At 40.6% G+C, this 16,227-nt stretch overlaps 2 protein-coding genes across 3 annotated transcripts; one reads left to right on the forward strand and one right to left on the reverse strand.

The window, feature by feature from the left end:
* Window positions 1-56: 56 nt before the first annotated feature.
* Window positions 57-6,882, forward strand: GLYATL3 (glycine-N-acyltransferase like 3). 2 transcript variants are annotated; one of them, XM_064650768.1, is made up of 6 exons: window positions 57-489; window positions 1,240-1,325; window positions 2,180-2,287; window positions 3,273-3,399; window positions 3,839-3,965; window positions 4,831-6,882. In XM_064650768.1, the coding sequence occupies exons 2-6, from the start codon at window positions 1,248-1,250 to the stop codon at window positions 5,255-5,257; spliced, it is 867 nt and encodes a 288-aa protein (XP_064506838.1). In that variant the 5' UTR covers window positions 57-489; window positions 1,240-1,247; the 3' UTR covers window positions 5,258-6,882. The 2 variants fall into 2 exon arrangements, with proteins under 2 accessions (XP_064506838.1, XP_064506837.1); XM_064650767.1 differs by having other exon boundaries at window positions 57-1,325.
* A 1,593-nt stretch (window positions 6,883-8,475) lies between these two features.
* On the reverse strand, window positions 8,476-16,227 carry LOC135412212 (cytochrome P450 2K6-like). Its single transcript, XM_064650765.1, has 9 exons — window positions 15,775-16,227; window positions 14,521-14,683; window positions 13,322-13,471; window positions 12,691-12,851; window positions 11,873-12,046; window positions 11,118-11,259; window positions 10,228-10,412; window positions 10,004-10,145; window positions 8,476-8,788 (listed from the first exon to the last, which is right to left on the reverse strand). Exons 1-9 carry the CDS (start codon window positions 15,955-15,957, stop codon window positions 8,601-8,603), a joined length of 1,488 nt encoding a protein of 495 aa, XP_064506835.1. The 5' UTR covers window positions 15,958-16,227; the 3' UTR covers window positions 8,476-8,600.

Genomic DNA, 16,227 nt, shown 5'->3' on the forward strand with positions numbered 1-16,227 from the left:
CTACCACTTCTCTCAGCCTCTGGGGGAAAACAAGGTCCAAACCACGACAACACTGAGAATGAGAACTGACTAATTTCCCTCCCACTGAGAAGAAAAGAGATCATTATAAGTGTGTGCAAAGCATACCATTCACTGGTATGAATGCAAAGAGATTAAATGTCTTCATGAAAAAATTAAAAGTTCTTTCTAGAACATATGCTCCTGAACAAGCCCTGTGTCACTTTTCTTACAGAGTCCCTCCTCCTCTGAAGGTGTGGCTGGCTCTGGCTTTTATTTCCATGCTCTCCCCAAAAAAGAAAGAACAAAGCTACTAGGAGCAGTATACCAATTTAGAACAACTTGGATCAATAAAATTATAAGTTTGAGATTCTGAACGAGGACTCTCATCATTCCCTGTGCAGAAGCAGCCACGAAGTGGATGTATTTTATAGTCTCCTCACTTAAGTTATTGCTGCACTTCAGAAGGGCGAGCTCCAAGATTCAAAGCAGGTAAGTGATTAAGGGGGCTATACATATCAATATTTTTTCCAAATCAAAGTATTTCCGGGCATAAAGGTCTTAGAACTGTGCTTAAGTAAAAGTAGTTGTGTATTCAAACATGTACCAATGCTGCCTTTAGATACAGTTGCACGTACAGTGATGCAGTGACCCAGAGACAGTTTTTCCATTGAATATGGTGAGAAAATGGAATATAAGATTCAAGGAAAGTAAATACCTACATGTAATCACATTTGAGTTGGAAAGGACATTAAATCTCAACTGGTTCTACCCTCCTGCCATGGGCAGGGACACCTTCCACTAGATGAGGCTGCTGATCTGTGATCCTGAGGGGTGGCTGTTCGTAACATGTTCCTTATTAGGAAGGTGGATACTTGATGGTTGCAGTAATTCTTAAGGTATGTTAATATTTATAACAAAATGCAGCAAAGGGAAATGCTTTTAAGATTAAATGGTGCACATTTAAGAGGTAAAAGAAAGAATGAACATTGTGCTATCTCTGAGAAACCTTAGGATTTGAATTCTTCCCTTAGACTTTTTAAGTGAAGTTACTCTTTTTTTTTTTTTTTGACTTCTCAGAAACTTTTTGGTTTTGGAAATTGTTTGTTTTACAGAGGTACATTCTGAAGCAAGACACTTGTGGGAGATACTGTATTTTATGAAATTAGCAATTATACCACTCAGTTCCTTCACATTATCTCTTTTTTTGAGTGAATCTTTATATTTTCTATGTGTTCCCAGCAAGAGAGATGCTGGTACTTAACTGCTCCAGGAAGCTGCAGATGCTTGAGAAAATGTTAAGGAAGAGTTTTCCTGAGTCCCTTAAGGTAACATAGCACTGACCTGCATTTTCTGTGGTATTTCCATCAGTGATTTTGGTTGTTTGTCAGGGAATCAAAACTGTTGGGAAAGGGTTGTGCTTCCTCTGGACTGACTGATAGTTGCTGTTTAGATAACTGCATCTGAGATATCATGGAATCAAGGAATGATTTGTCTTGGAAGGGATCTTAAAGCTCATCCAGTTCCAACGCCCTGACATGGGCAGGGACACCTTCCTCTAGATCAGGTTGCTCCAAACCCCATCCCACCTGGCCTTGAACACTTCCAGGAAAGGAGCAGCCACAGCTTCTCTGGGCAACCTGTGCCAGGGCCTCACCACCCTCACAGGGAAGAATTTCTTTCTAATCTCTAATCTAAATCTACCCTCTTTCAGTTTGAAGCCATTCCCCCTTGTCCTGTCACTCCAGACCCTTGTAAAATGTTCCTCTCCAGCTCTCTTAGAGCCCCTTTAGGTACTGGAAGGTGCTCTAAAGTCTTCCCAGAGCTTTCCCTTCTCCAGGCTTAACAACCCCAACTCTCTCAGCCTGTCTTATCCTTTGGTCCTGATTACTAACCCAAGTCCCCATTCTTAAGAAAAGAAGAGCATTGGTCCACCTCCTCTCCATAGTGATTAGGGTTGGCATAATTAGATAATGGTTTGTCTTCATGGTATTGTGCCTTACTGGTCAGTGTGTAGGTCTCAGCCTACACACCTGAAGGGTTACATGAGATGTGTGTGTGTGTGTGTGTGTCTGTGTGTGTGTGAAGCTTTCAGCTCTGTGTCACTGGTTCAGTCTCTGGTTTACAACACATGGTAGCATGTCTCAAACTGTCTTTCTTCTATTGGCTCTTCCTCCTGCAGGTTTATGGAGCTGTGATGAACATCAACCGAGGGAACCCCTTCAGGACAGAAGTGGTGGTGGACTCATGGCCAGACTTCAAAGCTGTTATCACCCGGCCACAGAGGGAGGTAGATGGAGGTGGTTTTTATCTTTCTTTCCGAGAGGTGGATCCAACATGACTGGAGCCTTCCTCCCAGCTTTCTGAGGGCTTTATGGGTGGAGCCAGCTGTATCTGGGAAGTGTGTAATGGGGAGGTGGGAACCATAGAGTGCCATAGGACATCCCAGTGGGTGCCAGCACAAAGCACACTATAGGGAGTGCTGCTTTTTCCTGAGACATTCTGCCTAGGAATTCTAGCATAAACAAACTTAGTTATGAAATACATGCTCTAATTGATTGTAATTAGCCTGATTACGCTGATTGAAGATTAACTTGCAGAGTTTATGCAGAGACACATTTTATTTGCACTCATGCCACTTGACCAAACCTCTCCAAGGATTCTTTGGTCTTTCCAGCCTTTGTGCAGATAGACACACAAAAAAAGAACCTTAGTGACCTTATGGTGGGGCAGATGCTGCTACAAGGTGAAAGAAGGGTCCTTCTGCATTCCTGTAGTTCATTACAGGCTGTGCTACAGAGGGTTTCAGAGGGGGCATTGCCATAACTCCCTCTATCCACTGTGATAAAGCAATCTCTGAGCTGCACAAATTCGTGCATGCTTCCCCAACTCTAGGCTCAGATAACAATCCCTTGTTCTTGTAGGCTCATATGAGGTACAACTAAATCCTTGTCGAGGTCTCTGGGACAACCAGCAATGAAGGAGTCAGCACAGGATGTGAACAATCCCCAGCTGGCAGTTTGAGTCTTTCCAGCTGTTTCGGAGAGTAAGAGGGTGCAATAGTATTGATGAGGCCAGGCTGTGCTATTTCAGCTCTTTCAGGGGCAGGGAACATATTTTGTTTTCCAGAAGAGGTGTGGTCTGAAGACCTTGGCAACCAAATAACATTTTTTACATCTCTGGAGTTGGCCTTTAGTGAGTTTTGATTCCAATGTGAAAAATTTGTGTGTGGGAAGGGGCAGAATTTGTAATTCTTCCATAATTTTTCCCCCTAGATTGAGATGGATGACCTTGACCATTACACCAATGCTTATGCAGTTTTCTACAAGGAGCTGGAGACTTACTGGGAACTACTGGAAAACACAAATACCATCAACTGGGGACAAATTTTTCAGATTCAAGGTACAGTCCAGTTTTACTTGGTTCAGAGTAAACAGAATGGGTCGTTTTCATGGACTATAAACTTTGCCATTCTGCTCTACAGAAAGGGTGGGTTTTTTTGTACTTAAGCAAAAATCAAGATCTAGGATATGGAATATTTTTAGCTTTCTGAATTTCATCCATATCATATTCACTGCTACCATTTCAAGTTCTGCTTTCACATAGATGAACTTATTTCCTTGTCAGGAAGGGATGCTTATTGATGTTTAATTTTGCTACTGGCCATAGGATTCTGTAGACAACATACAGACTGAGCTGAGCAGTAAATAATGTGTCATTAGAGGTTTAGTGAGAGCCAGTGTTTGAAAAGCTGAACTCAGACAAGACTTAAAAAAAGAATTTTTAAAAAAACCCCCACTTTATTTGTGAAGTGCCTTAATATTTATCTTTGTATACACAGGGCTCCAGGATGGAATATGTGAAATATCCAGGACTGTGGCTTTATCCAAGCAAGTAGATGTGAAGACATCCTCTTTCCAGATGGTTATCCATCCAGACCCGGACATGCTGCCAGATGTCAAACTTCAGTATGTCTGAGCACTCCATGTCATTTTCTGAAGTCATTACTGTAGTGATGTATTTCCTAAAAGTACATTTACATCCAAAATACCAGGAAGACTGTTAGGCTTTCTCTGTGACTGTCTCAAAAACCTGACTGAGGAATTACTTGGTAAGGAAGGAACTATTAAATACTTATCAAGATTTTTCTTTAATTAGTCAATCACTCTTGCATTTTTACGTTTCAGGATACTCCCCATCCCCTCCTCCTCATGTATCCACAGATCTGCTCTTTATGTCCTTTGACTTTCCTGTGTCAAAGCTTCTTAGATTTGATAAGGTGGATCTTGGATTCCTGCCAAATTTGTTTTTCACAGAGCAAGCTTTACACAACTCCTTGAATCTAAGTTTTCTAACGTCCCTCTGCTGGTGAAATATTGGTCTGACATGAGAGCAGAAGAGTAGGGGAACCAGAGGCCTCACTATTCCTATAAAAAATTTCTCTGCTGTGTATTTGAAATCCAGAAAGAATCTATCAGTCTTGGAAGATGAAAGACTGGAAATGAAATCCTTTCCACTCCTTTGTGCCACCTAATGTCTCCTTGCCTTCCTTAAGATATTCTCCAGTCTTTCTGTAAGGAATAAGGCACTTCTGGAGTGTGCTGAGTGGATTCAGGAGCTTATAGAAAATAAACCCCCAAACTGGAAAGGTGCTACCCTCTACAATTATTTCTAAATCTCCAGCCTAATGAACTCAGCTTGCTTTGATTCCCCTTTCTGATACAGACCTGGAAATCTATTTGGCTGGAGAAGGCAGCTTTAAATGTAGTGCAGTTGCTTGGAGAATGAGGGGCACAGCTTTGTGCCTAACAGTGTTTCTGTGCTATCCCTTAGGATGGACCCCAAATTGACCTTGGCTCACCTGGATATCTCCCATGCCAGCCTGCTCAGCAAAACCTGGTCACGGGGAGGCAACCCAAGGTGCCAGAAGTATCTTGCTGGCCTCATTTGCTGCTTCCCCAGTGCCTGTGTCTTGGACGAACATGGGAATCCCCTCTCCTGGAGCCTGACAGACCAGTTTGCCACCATGGTTCATAATTACACCCTGCCAGAGCATCGAAGGAAGGGTTACAGCAGGCTTGTGGCTACTACTCTAGCTAAGACATTGCACAGGTGTGGCTTTCCAGCTCAGGGTAATGTCCTGGAGACAAATATCCCATCAATAACATTGCTGAAAAGCATGAATGCCCAGATCCTTCCCTGCTCATTTTTCAGAGTGATTCATACACCTTTTCATTTTTTAGCCAAATCTCACTTGTAGGCAAACCTCACAAACCTACATTCAGATCAGCTTTTTTGCACTGCTGGAGAACTTTGGTGGAATTTAATAACTTGGGTGAGATCAGAAATCATAGGAGAGTTTCTTGTGTAATCCTAGAATCAAAGGTAGTAAATGCTCATGACTTCTGTGCTCAAGGAAATCTGTGCTCATGGCAATTCCAGATGACTGGGCGATAGTTCTAAGTGTAATAGTTTTGCTGTAATTCAGTTGAAATTGTGCTGCTTCTGACTGAAGAATTATTTCTTCTGTATAACCATTTTCTAGAATATCTACAGCAGGATCCTTGGACATCTCTAACCCCATTTGCCTGTCTTAGAATAAGTCCTCAAGCCTCTCCTTTCCCTAACATGGCCTAAAAGAGATTAATCTGTGAAATTAAGCAGAGAAATCTGCAAAGAACTGTCTGAACTAAAAAAAAAGCTTTATAAAGAAATCTTTTAATGTCTAATACAGCAACAAGTCTGTTTATGCTTATTTAACAAGTCTCCTTTATGCTCAAGACAAATCTATCTGTCCATCTGCTACTTGTGGTAGAGCTAAACATGCCAACGCTGGATAAAATCTTGCAGCACTGCTGGTAAGGTTCCTCACAGTCCTCAATTAAATACTTAATGGGAGCTATTAAGATTTGGCCTAAAGCTTGTGTTTATATTCTGAACTGAAAGGGCACTTCACAGAAATTCTGTTCAGAATAAAAGGAATCTCTTTTTGAAAAGGAGATTATCTAAAGCCTAAGTGGGAACCAGTTTTGCCAGTCCTGCCTGGCAAAGGAAGGAGAGCAGAGGGTGGAGGATGGACAAAGAACAAAGAGTCCAGGTGGTGGAAAGGGACTCTGTGAAGTTCTGCAGGTATATTCCTGAATTTGTCTGTGAAACAAAGATGGAAACAGAGAGACATGGGGGAAAGGGAAAGAAGATTTGCAGCATTAGTCTGTTGGAAAAACAAGGTGAGCCTTGTCTCTCTACCTGAGACAAAGAATCATGAAATCCAGGGAAAGGACTTCAGGGAACAGAGCCTACAGAAAGGCTCTGAAGGAGGGCAGAAAGATGGATTGACACATTTAATTTCCCTAATAGTCAAATATTCCATTAATATTTTAGATTTCTAAGGTTTATAGTACGTTAAATATAAGAATGGCATTTGTATGTGCAGTGCCATCTGAAAGACAGTGTGTGCACCTGAGTCACTCATACAGGGCTGAAAGATTCGTTATTGGAAAACCAAGCCATGATTCTGCTTTATAAATTTTTAAAAACTGATTTTTTTTTTAAGTAAAGCAGGGAATCCCAGCAGGAGGGAGCTATTGGCACACAATGGAGATTTTTTGCAAGCCCATAGAAAAGCGAGAATTTTGGGAAATGGATCAAAGGCCAGTTTGGATTTAAGGCAGCCTAGTATTTTAGGAAAACTGAATTTATCAACATCACTGTGTTTTTCAAATCCAGGTAATTGGATTTGGTAATTCTTCTATTGCCTTCAATAGGGCCAGATGTCTACTTCTAGATACTTATTCAGCCTAATTAGACCATTTTTACAGAAGCTGTGGAGATCCTACATTTAATGAGAAGGAGAATAATTTCCAGGTAACTAAATCTGGTGGCTGTTTGTTTATCAGGTGGTTAATTTCTGTCTCCAAACCAGACACCTCAGCGAAGAGCCTGAGGTGATCATGCAACACAGGGCCCTGCCATGTGAAAGGCAGAATTTCAGACTGCCTCAGCAAATAGAGGTTCTGGAGGAAAGAGCAGGGTCAGTTCAGACAAGGCTGTCAACTTTTTGATTTTTGGGATCTGCAGACTCAGTACTGGAGCAGGCTTGATCCCAGCAGAGACATTTTGATGTCCTTTCTATGGATCCTCACAGAGTCATCCATGATCTTGTGCCTCTCCATAACTGCTTATTTTCATGCTTTATATATTAATCCCAAACAATAGGGGTTATTCATAACTGAGATGATCTCTTTTAATTGGCAAAAGTATTTTTGAGATAAATCAGAAATTCTGTGGTGATGTGATAAAGGCATCTACAGTAAGGAGAACGAGTTATGTAATACTTGAAGTTTTCCTCCTTTTAGGTGGAGTTTTGTTTAATACCTGTCATTCTACACCTGGGTTGAGGTTTAGGCAGAGCACCACCAGAAGTACTTGACTGTATGGTGGGACAGGAGGAAGGAAAATAAGGTTTACACTGTCATGTCTGGGAGAGTCACTTCTGATCTGTGACGGACACGTTTCCACTGATGTGTAAAGGCTTTGAACTATTCCAGGAACTTTCCATTTTTCTCAGTCAATAGAAGAGTCAAGAAAGAGGTGACCTTGTTGTGGTTGGTGAGGGAACCATAGGGATCACTCAGTATACAGCGCTGTTCATGTCCCCAGCACTTGGGCCATGAGCCCTGATGTGTCTGGGTGGCACCTGAGGATGCTGGACCTGAACCAAGAGCACCACCCAACTCCCACGCTGCCCTCAGGGGCAGAGCAGTTGCACAGGCTTGAAGCAGAATCAGCCCAAGGCTACTTTGGCTCTCAGTCAATTTTAACTTCCTTTTACAGTTGCCAGGAGGTGGGAGCCCTCTGTCAGCTAGAATTTGCACACAATGTTTATGCAATGTTTAACAGCCCCTTAGAGGGTTCATTACAAAATCACCAGCCATTTTCTGCAGGTGTACACTTTATTTTTCTGAGCTTATCCATTTACAGGAGATTCAGGAAAAGTCTTAAAGACCCTCTGGACTCAGGTCAACTTGGCTTAAGGTTTTTCCTGAGAAGTGATTTGCTATTACAGGTACAGAACTCTGATTTCTTTGCACATGGCAGTGGAAGGAGTAGGGAGAAGAGCCAAGGGAAGAAACTGCAATGAGACATTGGGGAACAGGATACCCAACCCAGCTTCAAACCCATCTGACTGAACAAGCCCTTCTGTTCTAAAGACATTCACCACAGAGGCTCTGCAGTGCTTATCTTTAAGTGCAATAGTACAAACCAGGCACAGCTTCATGGTCTCTTTGGAGAAACCTGCACTTGGGAGGGTTTTTTGAGATATACTTTCAACAAACAGTGAAAACTGAAATAAGAATAAGAAAGCTGAAGGTCTGTATTATTTAGCCTAGATGAGGTAATCTAACATGAGCCATACATATAGTTCATATTTCTGGTCTATTTCTGCCCTTCCCCAATAAATAAAAAATAAAAGACCACTTTGGTTTAGAAGTACTGAAAACCTTCATTAAGTTGTGAATTATTTTGGTCAAAGGATTAGGAAGGCAGATGTCATGGAAAAGTAATTTGAACATTTTTGAAACAAATAAGTGCTGCTTAGAGCTCTAGGAACGTGTCACAGCACACATTTTATAGGGTTTGGGGATGATATTAAATGAAATAGCAGGGCTGAGGTCCAGGTCTGAGGTGGAAACTCCAGGTGGAGGCAGGAAGTTGAACCTCTGCAGGAGGCTGGTGAAGAAGAGGAAGAGCTCCATTTTGGCCAAAGTCTCCCCAGCACAGATCCTCCTCCCTGGAATAAAATAAGAGTCAGTGGGAGCTGCTTCTTTAATAGTTAGAAGAAAAGAAAAACCTTAAGTATCTCTTATTTGGAGAAAGGTCATTGGGAGTTCAGAACACCTGAAATGTCCTATCCCAGCTATGAATGAAGAACTTAGCAGCTTTTAAAAGTCTGTTGAGTAAAGAAGTGATCTTCAGAGGTATGATAACAAAGCCAACTGGTGGTGTTTTTTTTAGTTTTCCTTTGTCTAAATGCTTGCATTTTGGGGAGAAATGTATGGAAATGCAATCTGAATTCCTTAATTCTAGTTTTCAATAAAATCTGAATTTTTTTTCTTAATTTTCAGATTTTTTTTGTCTACTTGGCCCAATTTTTGAATTCCAGACCAACTGGTTGAGTCTAGACTTTGGCTCTGTTAGTCTATGTATAGGCAATTTTTTATATTAAAATTTGTCAGAAAATTCCTTGGAAACTCACAAATGCTGGCCAGACTGGGACTGAGAGGGGAGGTGGGGGGCATATTCTATGGATATTCAAAAGTGCTGTAAATATAAATTTTTCTCAGTCCTGTTGAACTGCAGCAGCTTTTAAACTGCCTTTTAAACTCAGGTGTATGTCACACTCTGGGAAAGCCTCAAAAAACCTCAAAATGCAACCCCTTTCTGTTCTTTGATTTTACACAGAATTTGGGGTTTTATATGACAGCTCCTCCCTGTTGTCACTGTATATGAAATCTTGACCCAGCTGACGTTATTCATGACTTTTTTAAAGGGGACATGGAAAAATGAAACAGGAAAGACATAGAAGCCACCTTTGCTGTGTGCTTTTTGTTGGTCATAGACAGTGCAATTGGGTGTGGTAAGACTCAAACACAAGACATTGAGAAGTTGTGGGCTACAGATTATAATGAGGATATATGTTACCTAAACTATCATGGAATTTGCTGAAAACTTTCCTCATATTTAAAAAAGCACCACAAAGACTCATTTATATTTGTTCAGTGCTAACTGAGACACCAATAACATCCAGAGGCTGGAGGAATTAGCAGCCATTTGGGAATGCTTGCTCTTATCAGAGGTGTCCCCTCAGAAATCTGTGAAACATGGGGTGTGAAATGGCCCCATTAAAAAAGATCATATGGAGGCCAGGCTTCAGTAGCAAAAAGTGCAAGTAGCCCTTGCAAAAAGTAGTTACTTGCAATGACAGTAAATGGAAAAGAGGAAGCACCTGCTGAAAAGGGCATGAAAGCATCTTTCTTCACGAATTTCCCATTGGCATCGAGAAAGTGCTCAGGGTAGAACATGTCTGGTTTCTCCCACTGCGACTCGTCGCGCAGGACTGAGGCCAGCAAGGGGATGATGTAGGTTCCCTGCAAAACAGGACAGGGGAATTAATCCCTGGACAAATTCAGGAAGAAGAAATGTTAAAAAACACTCCTGTAGGCATCTCACCTTGGGAATGAAATAGCCTTTGAGGGTGACATCTGCAGCAGTCTCATGAGGCAGATCCAATGGCAGGATATTGGCAAACCTCTGGATTTCATGGACAACAGCATCTGTATATGGCATCTGAGTTCGGTGCTCGATCCGTGGGGGGTTTGACCCTATCACTTGATCTATCTCTTCTTGGACCTTTCCTGAGGAAAGAATCAAGTATGAGAAAGAAACAAGGTCTCGTTCAGCCCTGAGACATCCTGTGCTTTATTGATGTAAAGTAGAAAAAGAAATGAAAATCATAAATTCTCCAAAAGTCTTTTTTTTTTCCATTTGGAAATAATGGAAGGTGAACAGAATTAGAGTATTTGATTGTTTCTTTACGAACAAGAAACGTAAAGACTTTTTTTTGCTCCCTCTCTTCTGTCTAAAGTTCTTACTCTGCCCTCTGGAGTCTTAGAAATCCATTTTGACTCCAAACAGCTCTGTACTATCAACTGGAATGGAGATGTCAGACGAAGGGCAATTCCCTGAATCTTCTCAGGTATCTGATACCTCAGTACGGTCCATTTAACATCTGCACAGGCCTTTGGTTTATCAACAGCCCATTTCTGAGGGAAACCTGGAACAATTTCTTTGCCCTACACAGGACAGCTTGTGTCTTATTAATTAATGAGATCTTCCTGAGCAAAGGGCCTGGTTTGTATGAACTCTGTTTATAATCTGTGGTAGATTGGCCAGTGTGTCCCTCACTGGGTCTGGACCACAGGGCACAGCATTACCTAGACTATAATTGATGGGAAATCTTGGCTTTTTGTACTGTGTATTAACAGATGTGTTGACCCTCCAGCCTCACATTTGGTTCCTAATGCCCTGAGTGTAACAGTATCTGTCATAAAACCACTTACTCTGAATTTCAGGGTATTTTAGCATCAGCAGAAAGCCCCAATATAGTGTGGTGGAAATTGTCTCAACACCAGCAGTAAACAAATTGCTCATCAAGCTTAACAAGTTGCCATTGTGGAAGTAACCATTGGTAGTGGATTTCTCCTGAAAAAAGTGGTTGAGATAAAAGGGTGAAAACGTAAAGCTTTCCATGTGAGAATGCAATTTATGTAGAAAAACATTTACTAAGAAGTAAATACTGTATTTTAAAATGAGTATGAAAGGCAAAGAAGAGCTTTGGGCTTGTACCTGGAGAATAATGCTGACCTAGGTTTTATATTCTGCATGATCTCTGTATTTACTGGGGCCAGCTGCAAAGGGAGCTGCTTTCTCTATGGAGAAGGTAACCCAGATATATTAGAGACCCCAAATAAGAGTCCCAGTAAAGCCCAGGTAGTGATTTTATTCTGTGATGAGTTATGTTCTTGAAAGAGCCAGAAAGTCTAGGACAACAGAGAAAGCAGATTAAAAAAAGAGGCAGCCTCTGTAAATATATGGATACAGTCTGAAGGAAATAAATAAGAATAAATGTTTGCTGAATAGAAGGGGTTGGAACTGCAACAGAGTGAAGTATCTGTTCAACTCTATCATTTTGTTATATGTGTTTTGTCGAAGATAGATTTCCTAAAGAAATTTAGCTGTAATTATAAGGACTGGAAGGAAGTTGTGTCTTCACAGAACCATAAAAGTTGGAATGAATGAGAAAAATTTCAGTTACCTCCTGCTGCTTAACCAGGAAAGCATCGATAAGGCTTCTTTGGTCATTTTTGTCCAGGTTTTTGAGATGTTCTAGAAAAGTAACTTTTACATAATCATGGAATTCATCTCTGTTTTGGAGAAGAGTCTTGTTAGCCCTTAACAGGAATCCAAGGTATGGGAAGATGTTGTACATCTGCAAGAGTGGAAGTTGTTAGAATTTACCAGCCAGAGGTCTGAAAACACTACAGAAACAAATTAGTGATATTGTGCCCATTTTGCAGATACAAAGTCAAAAATTAGCGTTAATATTTTGTTCTTTAGAATATGAAAAACTAATTCATGGTAGATAATCCATCAGGGACCACCAAATACGAGGAAAATTCTCAGCCCCAAATTATTATTTTGCAGGAGTAGTGTTGATGTCAGACTCAAACAGCTGCAAGTTACCACCATGGAGATGGAAATATTGTCCAGTAACTTTTTTTCCTGTTTTAACTAGCTTTACCACTAACTGTCTTTTATTTTTCAAAGCCTAAAGGAACAGAAATTAATCTGGTGTGAGGCAGCATTGCATGCAAGTATCAGAGAATATTTATTACTCCTTAGCACTCTTCAAACTATAGTTTAAGTTTGTTTTTGAGAGACTGGGAGTTTGATTGTTGGCTTCAAGATTTACAGACTGTCTCCCAAGCTTTGTTTTGCACAAGAAATTGCTCTGTAAACCTATTATCTCCCAAAGTCTTAGATTTGCCTGTTTAACAGAAGACACTCACTACCAGTATTGCTACTTTCCCGTGGAATCCAGTGGAAAAGCAACATAAGTATGTTTATCATTACCGTGACCAAAGGTTTCCCAGCAAGCCTCACGCTTTCATTGGTCAGATTTAGAAGTCTCACAAATCTGGAGTCTTTGTAGTCAAATCGTTTTCCAAGTAATATTGACACAATTATGTTGGCAACTGCTGCATTAATTATTTTACTGGCGTCAAAGGGCTTTCCTATACAATGAACAAAAGAATGTGTTATGTTGTGGCAAGAGATGTAATTTGTAAATGTAAATTTAATACTAATTATTGCTATTTATTTCCTATGATTGATTGCCGTTACTGATCATCATTCAATGCCAGAATACCATGCAATGACACAAAAATGCCAGAGGAGCCAAATCCATCAAATTCATTCAGCCTGTAGTACATTTCTTAAAAAGATCTGAACTTCAGAAGGTTCAGAAGGACTCTGGGTCCTTGAGCAAAACCTTAGAGGTGGCACTGAAAGAGGTTTCCCAGAGAAGCTGTGGCTGCCCCACCCCTGGAAGTGTTCAAGGCTGGGTTGGAGCAGCCTGGGATAGTGGGAGGTGTCCCTGCCCATGGCAGGAAGGTAAATGAGATGATCCTTAAGGTCCCTTTCAACCCAAAGCATTCCATGATTCCATGTTTCTACAGGTTTGAAGAATGAATCACCCACCCACCTTGTTGTGAGGCGATGGTGTCTCCCAGGTACCCGTATTCCTCCACAATTCGATCCTCAATGGCCCTTTTCCCCATCCCAAAGTCTCGTAAGGTTGTGAGAGTAAATCTTCGCATCACCTTCCAGTTTTCACCATGGGCAAAAACAACCCCTGACACAAAGAGAACATTTCAAGGTGGCAGAAGATTAGAAATAACTGATTTTTCTAGACACAGAATGGAGCTGTTTACTAGTAGTCACTTTTAAAACCTAACTTACTTCTGGCTGAGTCAAAACAACTTGTCTGAAGTATTGTCAGTCCTCAACAATAGTTTTGTTGCACAAAAAAAAAGATAACTATTTAAGATGTAGCTAATCAAATCTTAAGAAGAGTATATATCCTAAGAGACACTTGTCACTGAAAGAAAGATGGCATTGGAAATTCAAGTTCAAACCACTGACCATCATAGTTTGGAAGTAGAATTGAACTGAGATCTCATGTGTCTGATGATTTCTGGACAAAACCGACAAGGCATTAATGTCTTTAAAATTCAGGTAGTATCTTAAAACTTCCACAATCAGGTTTTTCTTTCCACTGAAATTTTTACACCAATATAACTAATGACTTCAGCTATATTTTTTCTCCAAAGAAAAAAATAAAGTGAAAAGAAAGCTTAAGTGAATAATATGTTCAAAAAATACAGCTGTTAAAATGTGCACAGAATTATTCCTGACTTTGCCCAAGGGTGTAATTTTTGGAGATGTAAATATGAAACTCTCATGCTCTCATTAGAATGAAGCTTCGGTATGAAATTCCCATTTTGAAACCCAGCTCAGTATACAGTATGTCCCCTTTTAAAATAGATCCCCAATTCTGTTTGTGTTCCATTCTATTACCATATTCAGAAAAAACACAAGTACAGAGCCATGTCATGAGAGCTAGAAATGCTTCTATGGCCTGGATGCCTGTTCTAGATCCTGAAATTGTCGCAATATCCACTATCTGTTGCTGTGGTTATTTTTAGAGTTGTGGCTGGTTTGTTGTCACTGTCAGTAGTTTCAACTTTGAATAAATCCACTGAAGTCAATGGCATTGCTCCCTATTTCCAATGCCTTGTGTGGCCTCAGATCCAAAGTGATATCCCAGCTCCTGCTTTGTCTACAGGAAGGAAAAAATGTTGAACAAGTCAAGCTGACAAAGGAAAAATAAAACCAACTTACCATTTCCTTTGGTCAAATCTTCAAAGACTGGGATTTTAGGTCTCTCTGCAAATGCATCTGCCTGGTTTACAAGAGCTTCCTTCACTGTCTCATACCCAGAAATCACAACTACTTTCCTGTGCCCCATCTGAACACTGAAGACTGGGCCATATTCCTTTGACAGCTGTCAGGAGAAGAGAACAGGGATTTACAGACTTTACAGCTTATGAAGAAATTCACCCTTTCAGTGCTGCTTATTTCCCTGTCCTGCTTCTGAATTTCTGCCATGTTAAATATTTTCCCAAGTCCAGGGAAAGAGAATTGATTTCAATAATGTGAATGTGCCAGACATTGTGATGGTTAATGACTAAATGGCACAGTTGGGAGTGGAGCCCCACTGTGCTAAAGTAAGCAGAAGTGTCAACCCTAGATCAGCAAAGGATTATGCTGACAGCTCTGTTTTCCCTCAGAAACCCCTCTAAATTTATTTTTTACTCATGTTTTCATACTTATTTCTATGCTATTGTGTTTCTTTTGTTCACGGGCTAAACCTGTTCAAACCTTTGCTACCATTATTGTATAACCTCTCCCCCCCCAAAAAAAAAAATCCAGATTTGTAGGTGCGAATATCCCTTTTGAAATCATCAGCAAGGAGGATGTGTAATTGCAATGTCTAAGTGGGAAAAACTCTAAGAAAGGAGCAGGTTCATTGAAGTCTTCGGACTCAAAGTCAGGAAAGCCCTGCAATAAACTGGGTGGAGAAAGTACTAGAAGAAAAACAAAAAGTTTATTATTCTGGCAACTGTTGGCCCTGAATATTAAGTGTATATAGTTATCTTCAGCTTTTGGGGAAGGAAGGAGGAAAGAGAGATGAGAAAGTTTTCTGAATCAGTGAAGGCAAGAAGCTCCAGTAAGGTCCAGACATATCAATCAGCGGAAAGCAGAGGGAGTTAGACCACATATCAAAATCACTCCTTATTCAGTTGCCTTTTCCTCAAAATTATCTCAAAAATAAGGTGGGCCCTTTTTATTAATTTGAGAGTTGTTTAAGGCTGAAACCTGGATGCATGAAGCTGCATGGAGTAAATATTACAGTAAAGAACAAATCTTTCTGCATTCAAAGTTTTCTACTCAAATAACCATCTCCTGTCCCTTGCTAAAGGATCATCCATGGATACAACATGTCAGGGACAGTAGGAGAAACTCTCTGACATCTTGGACTATGGGCTCATTGATATGTGTAGTTATGGGACCAATAGAAAAGAAAATTATTACCTGTATATAAGTCCTGTAGGGTCTCTTCAAATCAAATAAATGAAGGTTTCCAATTATAGGTAATGCTCTTGGTCCTGGAGGAAAATTCTTTCTCTGGTTGTCCCAGAAACCTGCTATTTTCAAAATGTATAGAAAAGCCAGGATGAACACTAAACCAATGGAAGTGCTGCTGCTCCAGTCCATCTCTGTTCAACAAACTGTTTGCCACAGAAGAGAAAAGAGAAAATGTGGACTCTGGATCTCTGTCCTCCTGCAAAAATTTCCCTTTGGAGACTTCTGTGTTAGTCCATAAACCTCTTTCCCAGATACTTTTCTTGCAATTTGTGACTGGTTTAGTTCTCTCCCTCTGTGCTATATCTCAGCAGGGTACAGAGGCAGGTAAATGTTTGCTAGCCAAGTGTGTGCTGGGTGAGAGTATAGCTCAGTGTCGGAGTATGAAAGTCCAAGAACATG

This window comes from Pseudopipra pipra, chromosome 3 (genome assembly GCF_036250125.1).
Source record: "Pseudopipra pipra isolate bDixPip1 chromosome 3, bDixPip1.hap1, whole genome shotgun sequence".
NCBI classification, from domain to species: domain Eukaryota; kingdom Metazoa; phylum Chordata; class Aves; order Passeriformes; family Pipridae; genus Pseudopipra; species Pseudopipra pipra.

Excerpts from the sequence above, each read along its gene's own strand:
- GLYATL3 (XM_064650767.1), top strand. The coding sequence starts at position 1,248 with ATGCTGGTACTTAACTGCTCCAGGAAGCTGCAGATGCTTGAGAAAATG. Across the intron at positions 1,326-2,179 it reads GTTTTCCTGAGTCCCTTAAG|GTTTATGGAGCTGTGATGAA; the intron begins GTAACATAGCAC and ends TTCCTCCTGCAG. Across the intron at positions 2,288-3,272 it reads TCACCCGGCCACAGAGGGAG|ATTGAGATGGATGACCTTGA; the intron begins GTAGATGGAGGT and ends TTTTCCCCCTAG.
- LOC135412212 (XM_064650765.1), bottom strand. The coding sequence starts at position 15,957 with ATGGACTGGAGCAGCAGCACTTCCATTGGTTTAGTGTTCATCCTGGCT. Across the intron at positions 10,413-11,117 it reads AAAATACCCTGAAATTCAGA|GAAAGGTCCAAGAAGAGATA; the intron begins GTAAGTGGTTTT and ends TTCTTTCCTCAG. Across the intron at positions 8,789-10,003 it reads TTTCATGCCCTTTTCAGCAG|GGAGGAGGATCTGTGCTGGG; the intron begins GTGCTTCCTCTT and ends ATTTTATTCCAG.